This window comes from Haliotis cracherodii, unplaced genomic scaffold (genome assembly GCF_022045235.1).
Source record: "Haliotis cracherodii isolate W230 unplaced genomic scaffold, xgHalCrac1.p SCAF_14, whole genome shotgun sequence".
NCBI lineage: Eukaryota > Metazoa > Mollusca > Gastropoda > Lepetellida > Haliotidae > Haliotis > Haliotis cracherodii.
In genome coordinates, this window is record NW_027266269.1 from 8,832,449 (window position 1) to 8,844,128 (window position 11,680).

The following is an 11,680-nucleotide window of genomic DNA, read 5'->3' on the forward strand; positions in this document are numbered from 1 at the left end:
CTTCAACTTGTGCATTACATCATCATCGAATAACCATTTCTTGTTTGTTTTATTTTACACCACTATCAAATATGGATGTATGCTTTCTGTTGCCCGACCGTTTATGTTCAGATATCTCAACAATCCTTGGGATGTCAGGTTACAAAATGTCCCCAGCAACCTGTTCATGTCATAAGTGGCGACTTAAGGGTCCGATGATAAGGCTCGGTGACGTAGTTGATGGCTTGTCATTGTAAATTGACAGCGTGGGACGTTAAGTGGTAATTTCAATCAAAACTGGTTTGTCTAGTCAGATACAATTATTTACATGTATTTATTGTATGGGGTAGCTGTCAGCAAGGCGTTAAACAAAAACACATCCACCGATATGACTGCTCACACTTTGGTTTTCATCAACCACCATAGATTACCATCAGTTTCCGTGTGCATGTTCGTGTTCACTTATCAACAAAGTAGACACAAACTCCTTTAATACTGTAAAGGCGAAGTTTCTGTACAGATCCTTATACCGTTGACAAGCAAGACTGAATAAGGAACATTGTAAGGAATATGTACAGTAGGTGGAGGATAAACAACAACGTTCCTCTTTCAGTCTTGCTTAACGGTTTTAAGATCTATACAGAAACGTAGCCTTTACAGTATTAAAGAAGTAGTTATCCATAAATTGTTTCTACTTTGTTATCCGTCAACTCCTAAGTAATGCCTATCAAAGAATGCCCATCAGCGTGCATGTGCCTGTGTTTCATATTCACGTATCAACCGTGCATGGGTGCATGTGAAGCACTTGGCGTTAAGGCTGACTAAAATAGGCACCATTCTTCTCTAATGAGTTTGCCGTTGGATCTGACAAAGAGGGAGTGTGTCAGCAGCCACTTCGAGCTGATTGTGTACCATTAAGCCAAAGAGGGTGAAGACTGTTGCTCATGCTATCCGTTAATTAATAAGAGCGAGCGTTTACACGACTGTTGCTTATGCTATCAGTCGCTGGTTCAACTGACCCGGGCCTCATTATTTATAGGCAAGCGTCATATAGCGAGAATATTGCTTTTTGTGGCGTTAAACAACATTCACTCACTGTCTGTTAACCTGGTGCCAAAAGTACAATAAATGTCAACATTTATATTCAACAGACTTTTCTTGAAGTTTCAATGTTGTAAAGACGCAATCCTTGGATAATAAATAAACTGAACTTACTGATATGAGATATCATTGTTGCATCTGTTCAAGTGTTGTATGTCTATGTTTTAATATGATACATAACCTCGCTAAGACAAGAAACCTTCGTGGTCGAGTTGTAGAGCGTCTGCCTTGAGTGCAGAAGGTCCCGGGTTCCGTCCCTGGCCGCGTCCTACCATACGACGTTAAAAGATGGTACTTGGTGCTACCTTGTCTCACGTTCGGCATTGAGGGTCTACAACAACGACTGGTCGGCTGGGAGTTAGTATGCTGTGCCTGTACACAGACTTTTGATAGCAAATATACTTACATTCTACACAGTGGATGGTTCCTGATCTTGTGAAGACAATCCGAGAGAGTTTTCCCGAGCATTCCTGCTGTAGTTGTGGTTCATGTCCCTTCTGGAAACATGGACAATGTTGGATATTAATATGGAAACAAACTCACATTTACATCTTCCCCAAAGAGGTGGTGTTAATGATATATTCGTGGCATATTACGTTTGGTCAATGATTTTGGTTGTTATTTTCGAATAATATTGTATTCATTCTTTGGGGGAAATTGGATTTCTGGTTATAATAGGTCCAAATCAAGGAGAACACGACTTGTCCTTCCCGATTATTTACAGATCACCGTCATTCAGCTGGAATATGTCCAGTTGCGTCGTTAGACAACCCACAAATATAAAAGATTGATCTTGTGACTTGAGAAAAATACTGTGCTATCATAATACACGAAACCACGATAAAACAAAACTGCGTCTTACATTGCAAGTGTTAAACGTGATTTCTTGCTGATTCTGTTCCAATTGTAGGTGTCTGACACTGCTGACCTTGCAGACATATGTATTCGGCAGAAACCTACAATATTTACACCAAGAGAATTGTCGACAATCATCCTTGCACATTTCCATTCCCATTGGCTGCCTCTGTTTGTTCAAAGCTTGAGATACCATAGCGATGGCACTGACACAAGCAAGAAGGACGACATTGATATGTTGTGGTGCCATCGTTTGTCTCTGTGCAACCTTCGACAGAAACACGACAGAAACACGACAGAAACACAATGCCGCTTTCAGGACTAGTGCTGTTCCATTCAGTAATGCGTAAAATAATCTATGTTGTTGAAGTGATAAAGGTGATCAATATATTCTGGAGGAGACAGATAGCCTTTTCCAACTCATTGATTTTTTTAAAAAGTGACAGTTTTGGAAATTATTACTGAATTGTATATTTTTATTGTCAAACTCATTCACACACACTTGACCAGGAAAGTGAAAAGTCTGAGAACACAGATCACTCCCAAAAGAAAGTATGCCAAGTTGGATTTTTTATGAAATTGCAAATCAAAAGAGCTGTTGTTAAATTTGATATTGTCTATTTAATCATCACTCGTCGCTGCAACAGATTGAAGAAAGTAATTATATAAACTGTTGCTGGGTACTGTTGTGTAAAAAGATGAGTGAATGGGTATGGTTTTACACCGCGTTTAGCAAAGTTGAAGCATTATCACAGCTGGGGAGAACAAAAAAGGGCTTCACAGATTGTATCCATTTCGTGAATAGAACTCGAGAGAGCTCCTGCAAGGTGGTCTCATGGAGTTCCTGCAAGGTGGCCTCATGTAGTTCCTGCAAGGTGGCCTCATGGAGTTCCTGCAAGGTGGTCTCATGGAGTTCCTGCAAGGCGGCCTCATGGAGTTCCTGCAAGGTGGCCTCATGGAGTTCCTGCAAGGTGGCCTCATGGAGTTCCTGCAAGGCGGCCTCATGGAGATCCTGCAAGGTGGTCTCATATAGTTCTTGCAAGGTGGCCTCATGTAGTTCCTGCAAGGTGGTCTCATGGAGTTCCTGCAAGGTGGCCTCATGTTGTTCCTGCAAGGCGGCCTCATGTAGTTCCTGCAATGTGACCTCATGGAGTTCCTGCAAGGTGGCCTCATGTAGTTCCTGCAACGTGACCTCGTGGGGTTCCTGCAAGGCAGCCTCATGGAGTTCCTGCAACGTGGCCTTATGGGGTTCCTGCAACATGGCCTCATGGGGTTCCTGCAAGGTGGCCTCATGGAGATCCTGCAAGGTGGCCTCATGTAGTTCATGCAAGGTGGCCTCATGGAGTTCCTGCAAGGTGGCCTCAATAAGGTCCTGCAAGGTGGCCTCATCGAGTGTGCCTGCTGCAACGTCCCAGCTAACAGGAAAGGTTGTGGATTGGTAACATCGTGATATAACGTTGTCACAAAGTTATTATGACGTCAACGTGTAACGTTATTTCACAACGTAATAACAACGTTGCACATTCACGTTGTGAAAACGTTGTGCATTGGATATCACACAACGTTTTATAACTACGTTTCTGTGTCGGTGAAACGTTATTGAGTTTGCTTCTCGATAGTCATAAAGGAATAGAACTGCTTTATCAAAATCATCATGAATTTGTCAGAATACCAAGGTAGTAATGCATTACTTTTCAATATAATCGGCTTTTGAATTTTGGTCTCTTAATAATAAAATTTCTAGAACGTAATTGCGTATCTCTTATGACAGCGTTATTCCACAACGTTACAACAACATTGCAAATTGACGTTGTGATAACGTTGTGCTTTGGACATTACAACACTTTTTGTAAATGATGTTTAGGAAACCACTTGTAGATCTACCATCTCTTAGTGTTATTATGTTTAAATATATATATATATATATATATATACAGTTTTCTGTCTACTAAATGTTGTCACAAGCAATATTACAGTTAAAAACAATATTGGCGCTTGATTTTTGCGGCGTGAGAGCGACTACAGAAAAGTTTAGCCTGTTGCCTCGTGAAGTGACGTCAGATCTAGAATGACGTCACATTGTCGCGGAAGATTTGTTGTCACCAGCCGTCTTAGTTCAAACTCACTCTGGAAAAAAATATTTAACAAGCAAGTGATTGTGCAGCAACTGGAGCTGGACAGATTACCTTTGAATTCGGATGAGGTAAGTTAATTTTTCAAAAGTAGTCTCCGCTTGTTGATATATTTCTGTACATGCAGATCGTCAAATGATTTAAATGTATCGTATTATTCAGAAGTGGCAGGGTTTAGCCTAGAATGCAGTTTGCCGGTCACTTTCACTGAGCGTCAGTGTTGATATAAATATGATACACAGAACATGATGAAAGGGGTGAAGGGGCCAAAGACTTTTTTTCCATATTATTTTTTTATGGATACCAAGGATAATTACCAAGGGCAAGCAGTAGGTCTAGGCCTATATGTTTGACCAGAATTCAGTCTGGCGGCGTTTTGTGGCCGTCATATTATGTTCGGGTTTCGATCGTAAGCGTGTAGGTCTGTAAATGGGCCTAACTTATGCATCGCCTACTGACCATTGACAGTTATCGCCATTTCTTCCGTGTTATTTCTGAAATCCTTACTATTTAAAGTTTAAATGTACTAATCTTCTGACTTTGATTTTTTGTGAAACAATGTGGCTCATTCAGGCCATGGGAAAGGTGAAGTAGAAATTCTCTTATACAGCGGACAGAGGGAATCAAAACAATGGAAGTATTTTCAGATCGACTCTCTATAGGCTGCTGGTTGTAGCCCTGGTCTAAAGTGCTAAATGATGTTATGAAAAAAATGTATTTTCGGGAAGAGACAGAAACATGCTTGTTGTTTCCGAAAAGGCCAAATTAGCACTGACTGAAGTAGCCTAAATGTGGATCATCAGGATGTTGGTGCTGTCTATAAAGTTTATAATAGCAAGGCGCTTAGTTTTATTATTTCCAAAAATGAATTAATTCACCATTTTCCGATAACTAGATCTATGTCCCACTCCCTTCTAATGAAAACGAGCAAAAGTAAAACGAGTCTCTCGTCGCGCGCTATAATGGGGTGTTTGCGGTATTGTCCTCGCTAGTGGTGATAAGCTAGCCAATAGTCAAAAGCTAAATATCACCATATATTGTCATCGTTTGTTGATTATTAAGGTGAGATAGGTGTAGTAAATGTGCACCAATGAAAAATACAAGGGAATTGATAGCAACCATTCGTTCGGTTTTCGATCTCCATATGTTGCCACGTAGGCTACCATACTACAGAATTATATTTAACGATATTGAACTGTATTAGATCTATGTTAATAAACGTAGTAACAAATACATTTCAATAAATATTTACAGAGCTGTTTCAACTTCGTTTGGTATTGTATAAGCTATTGCATTTTGTTAATTTCCCCATGTTTGTAAATGTAACTAGATCTATCTAACTATAGAACTATCCTGGCATATTAATATGGAAAATATTAAGGTAGATCTAAGAATTAAAAAAAGAAAATCACAATTTTAATTAGGATAAATACCCCAAAGTGTTAACACTTCTATAACTTATTAGTGGGTCAATTCGTAATTCATATTCAACATTCTTGCTTCAAATATGGGAATTATTTATTTTATTTGGCAATATATATTTTTCATTTATGTACATATTTTTCAAATAAGGTTTTAGAAACTTGGCCAACATATTCACTTGAATCACTATAGTTTGTGATGTACAGCAGAAAGGTAAAGTTACAGCTTTTTAATAACTACAGTTGATCTGTTGACTGATAAAACTATTTGGCAATATTATCACTAGTTACATCATACTCTATTAGTCTAAGTAAATTGGATTTAGCTATACAGTACTGGTTTATTTAAGATGTGATACTTTGAGGTTTCTGTTTTTCTTTCAGGTTGAGAAAACAGTATTGTGGGAGCATAGTTGTTTAAAGTACATCACTGACAGAAGGGTATGTATGATGCAATAATATATACAAACATCTTCAAGAATTAAAATTTAGATGATTCTTATTTAATTATACCCAAAATCTAAAAGGGCGGGGGTATAAAGTTACACCAATGATTCAGTGCTAAAAGCTTTTCTGCCTATGTATGATCCAAGAGCATCATGGTATTACTGTCAGCACCTTCTTCGCACTTTCATCAGTTTTTAACAGTTTAAAGACTGACATCAGACATCAAAATATTATTTTGAGGAATGCAACCATTATTTTGTTCTGTCAGAAATATGTCCCTTGTCTTGCCATTTTATAACATTTGTGTCATTTTTTATTCACTTACCAAGGCATAAGGAGAGACTATGGATACAGTTAAAGATTATCCCTGTGACTTTTCATTTTAGGACTGAAAAGGCTCCTCAGCAACTCAGCCCAAGTTCTGACTTGTCATTTAACAAATTAATAAAGGTCACCTCAACCAGAATCCTATTGTCATTTCGTTTCCTGGGAAATGGATCTTAGGACATGAACGAGGGCTTCCCATTTGTACATAAACTTCTATTCATTTCATGAAACAATCAGTTCAACCAGAAATCTGTAGGGCAACATTATTCATTGTGAAACCAACAAATACAAAATACAAAGACATGTTATACAATGAACAGTTGTATTATAAAGTAATCTTGGTTAACAAATGAACATAAATTACTGCAAAGTAATCACGAGGGCAGTACACACAAAATCCAATGAGAGTACAATTTCACTGGCAGTATAATATACAATAGCAGTGGTAAAAGCAAAAACGTCAGGGATAAATATACACTCGACTTTTTCAAAGTAGGTCAAGACTGGATATCCAGAGTGAGACCAATGCTCTGCACACAACTGCTAGCAATGATGTAATTTGAGATGAGAAAGGCATGCATTGTCAACTTTCCTTCCCTTCTATACAGTTCAATAACATGCTGGATTAGTCAATAGGCGTTCTAGAAGATTCCACATTAAACATGACCCAAAAAGGATTTAAATAGAATAACTTCTAATCATCTGCTTACGTTAGATAGTTATACATTCCTGACGACTACTTATTGTTAAAACACACTGCTATGAACTTCTACTAAATCTTAACAGAAACAGTCTTTGCTGATAAATGTACAAAAACTGCTAAGTACAGTGAATAAAAGTAAACATTATACATGATTTTTATTAAGTGATATCGTTTTTTGAAAAATGGAATTCATGTTTACAGTCAAAACTGATCACATGTGATGTAATAATCCATCAGCAAACTGTTTTGTTTTTTTTTGCCTGTAATATGTTTGATGTCTTAATCAAATTCCTTGAATAGGAAACGAGTTAGCACCCAAACACAATTCACATTGTTACAAAACCCAGAATAGAGGATGAGTTTCGTTTTCAATGATGGAATAATTTATCTGATGTTTGTCAAACAGGTTCATCAAAACCTGATGCACCTTCTTGTAACAGAATAGCTCCTGCACCAAAGTAACTAGCATCTACTGCCAGTGTAATTTGTTTTTAATTTCTGCTTAGAGAACATGATAATTCATTTAGTTTTCTCAAAAGCAGCCGAAACAAATATCACCCTTGCCCCCAGCCAAATTTACGCTAGTAACTAGCCATACTTAGAAATCACATAAGTTGCACCTGTAATTGTAATTGTGAAAGCTTCCACCTCTGCTTCATTGGCCTGTACCTGACTTTGGACTATGACAATATATTAAATGTGTACATGTGCTTGTGAAAATTCACATTTCATTAAACTTGCAGGCATCATTGTTTCTGGCGTCTGAGATGTCATTGGCAGACGCATACGTCACCGTCAAAGTCCACCAACAAGCCTCAATGAACTCAGTCCTGCTCTGGCTGATGAGTAGACAACATGAGTCAAGCTGACATTGGTCGATTCTTCAGAAGTATTCCTCGAATAATTAGAGCATAGGTGGATTTATCCGATATTACATATGCTGGCTTCAAAATACAAATTTCGAATTTGACCACCATAAGTTCTGATCGCCTACTCCTAAGAGGATATGTCTTGATGATTCCCACCACCGCCTCCCTTTTTAAGAAAGTATATTATATATATTACAAATAACATCACAGAAAAATCTTCGACTAAATCTGGCACTGGATATAATGTATTGGTTATTCAAAATGTTAGATTGAGTGTCATGTAATGCCGCTTTAAATAATATATCAGTTATATCACGACTTGTGAGGGAAACCCGTAGCGATGCACACAATGGCAGAAAACAACATGTGACCAATAATCAGTCAGATCTCCCGTCAAATTGAGAAAAGAAATCACGAAAATAAATATATTTTCCCACACATAAAACTCACAGTAGCGCGTATCTGATCCACGTGATGCGATCACAGCCTTGTTATCATCAATGAGGATGAGGTCCGATTGCACCAGCATATGGTCTCAAATACATACCCAGAACATCACCCCTGTAGCGCTCGTCTGTCATCGTTCCCAACTGTCGGATAAAGAGATCGGTCCTTCGAGCTCTCCAGATCGCACCCAAAATCACGATTAAGCCCTCACGATAGCGGTCATGTTCGACTACGTTGGTATCCAGAAATAGTTGTACTTTTCTGCGACACAGTCGGGCACGACGATCTTTTGAGTGCTAGAAAGTATCTCGATTCATCAGTGAAAGTATGTCCCATTGATTTTTAGCCCAATCTGTGATGTCAGATCAGTTGGATGTGATAGCATGCCCTCCGTGACCGGAGACCAGCGTCACCGCGTAGAAACGTTAACGCTACTTGCGTTCTGCAGGTCATTTCTGAGAGTGGTGGAAGTTATGAACTGATGACGTCTTGCTGTATCAGAAGAAGCCGTCTTCCCCATGATTCCATGCCCAGATGATCAAACTTTGGCAGATACCAAAGACGTTTGCAACGTGACCCAGTTTCAAGCATAATTCGAAAAGTAACGTCCTTGACGCTGAAGCTGCATGCGTGCATTCATAAATGTTGCTCTACTCAGTAGCAAATGGTGTTGTGCTCTCTATGCAGCGATTACTTTCAGAAGTACATATACCTGCATATACATTTTCATAATGTCCTTTCTACGCAAGAGGTAAAATAAGTTGAAGTGAATGAGTGCGCACATAAACTATATTTGTGTTCTCTCGCTAGTGTGTGTGACGTGTGCCACCAGTGAGGCAGAATACACACTACTGTTCGCGAACACCTGGTATCATCACTGTTTGATAGTGATTCATAATGATATGCTTATGATTGAGTCGGGATCTTGCAAGCAATGGCTGCTGCTTTTAGTAGATATTTCTCGTGATTAACGAAAGGGTCTTGTTGTTTCCATTTAGATCTTTCCGTCTGGACGCAATTACCATTACCGGCGGATATGGATAAGGTAAAAGCAGTTAATACATCCATACGAATATAAATAAACATGATGTTGTGCTCCATGTTTATATTCACTATAATTTTGATGAAACATTTGAATAAGTTTTCAGCAAACCATGCTTGTCATAAGAGTCGACTTACGAGACAGGGTGGTAAGACTAGCTGATTTGGTTGACATCATTTCCTATTTTCCTAGTTCGATCTTCATGATATTAGTGACTTTATTGTCTGGTCCGGGCTTGATTATTCACCGACTGCTATCATATAGCTGGACGATGTTATACGGTTTGGCAGTACCTATTATAAGCGTTCTTGAATAGTGAACATAGGCAAAGGCAGCAACGTTCAATGACTTTATGTTCGGGTACATCTTCCATGAGTTGTCTTGTAGGTTTATCTGGTAGAAAGGTATTTCCATTAATGTGTAAACTGGGGTCACCAGGAGTTTTGTCATCGGGGGCTTGATAGGATCTGAAAACAATTTGTTTGTTTGCTTGTTAGTTTGTTAGTTTGTATGTTTGTTTGATAAGGTAAATGTCTGCTAAGTGGGAACCAACTTAATCTGATCTTGACAATACCTTCTTCACCTTGCACATTACATCACAATCATAGAACCATTCATTGTTTGTTTCATTTTAAACCATTATCAAAAATGGATGTATACTTTTTTGCCCGTCAGTTTATCTTTAGATATCTGAAACAATCGTGGGGATTCCAGTTTAGAAAATGTCTCAAGCAACCGATGCTTTTTGAAAGTGGTGACTTATGGGTCGGGTTGTTAGGCTCGATGGCGTTGTTGGTGGCTTGTCACCGTTCAGAGACGGCGTGGGACGTTAAGGACAAGTTTCAATCAAAACTGGTTTGTCTACTCAGTCACAATTATTTACACGTATGGGGTAGCCGCCAGCATGGCGTTAAACAAAACCTCAACCACCGAGATGACTGCTCACAATTAAGTCATCAACCGCCATTAACCATCAGCTTGCATGTGCCTGTGTTCGCATTCACTTATCAACCTTACATGGGTGCATGGGAAGCACTTGGTTTTAAGGCAGACTAAAAGAATGGGAGGGAGTGTGTGATCATGACTTGCCAAATTAACTGACAGTGAACCATTAAGCCCCAGAGGGTGAAGATTGTTGCTCACCTTATCAGTCAATTAGTTAGGAGCGAGCGGTGACACTTCTGACTGTGCATCATGATTCCCTAGAGGCTGCTCATGTTATCAGTCACTGGTTTAGCTGGCCCAAACCTCATTATTTACAGACAGTCGTCATAACTTGTGATTCGTAAACAACATTCATTCACTCCCAGTGAACAAGGTGCCAAAAGTATGATTAATGTTAACGTTAATATCAACAAACTTTCCTTTAAGTTTCAATGTTGTTTTAAAGAAGTAATCATCGAATAATATATATAACTGAACTTACTGGTATGAAATATCATTGTTGTGACTGCTCATAATAAGAGCCATTTTCCAGTGTCTTATGTCTATGTTTTAATATGATACTTAACTTTGCTCAGACAGGAACGTCTCAGTGGTCTAGTGGTAGGGTGTCTGTTCGATCACCAGACCCGTCATACCAAAAGACGTTAAAATATGGTACTTGTTGTTACCCTGCCTGACGCTCGGCATAAAATAGCTATAACCAGACAGGTCGGCTCAAAGTCAAAATACTGTGTCAGAGTGGGGTATTCATATTAATCTGTGGCATGGTACCCCAGTGGGCTAGCACTCTACAATCAGAACGAAGCAATGGTTGTGTATGATCAAATGGTATTTATCATAATGACAAGAAGATATAATAAGTTTAATACTCAGGAATGATTAAGAGTAGAAAATATACCTACATTGTACACATTGGATGGTTCCTGATCTTGTGAGGACAACTCGAGAGTGTTTTCCTGAGCATTCCTGCTGTAGTTCTGGTTCATGTCTCTTCTGGAAACATGACAATGTTGGATGTTGACTTGGAAACAAATCACATTTACATTTTCCACAAAGGTGTGGTGTTAACAATTTATTTGTGACATATTACGTTTTGGCAATGATTTTGGTATTTATTTGCGAATGATACTGTATGGGGGGAGTGGGGGAGGGGGGTTGGGGTGGGGGTGGATTTCGGGTAACAAGAGGTCCAAAACAACCCATACTGGTCGTACAAGCTGTATTCTACTTCTCCGGCTCAATTGTTTACAGACCAACGTCAAATACCTTGAGTATGTCCTATTGCGGCGTAAGACAACCAACGAACGTTCAAAACAATCTTGTGAACAGAGAACAATATGGTGCCCCCGAAATACACAAAACCACAGTAATGCAATTGTTCTAACAAAACTGCGTCTCACATTGTAGGTGTT

At 38.9% G+C, this 11,680-nt stretch overlaps 1 protein-coding gene across 1 annotated transcript; it reads right to left on the bottom strand.

The window, feature by feature from the left end:
* Nucleotides 1–2,653: 2,653 nt before the first annotated feature.
* On the bottom strand, nt 2,654–11,254 carry LOC139460202 (involucrin-like). The gene is made up of 3 exons (XM_071241711.1): nt 11,171–11,254; nt 7,691–7,800; nt 2,654–3,350 (listed from the first exon to the last, which is right to left on the bottom strand). The coding sequence occupies exons 1-3, from the start codon at nt 11,252–11,254 to the stop codon at nt 2,654–2,656; spliced, it is 891 nt and encodes a 296-aa protein (XP_071097812.1).
* Nucleotides 11,255–11,680: the final 426 nt, after the last annotated feature.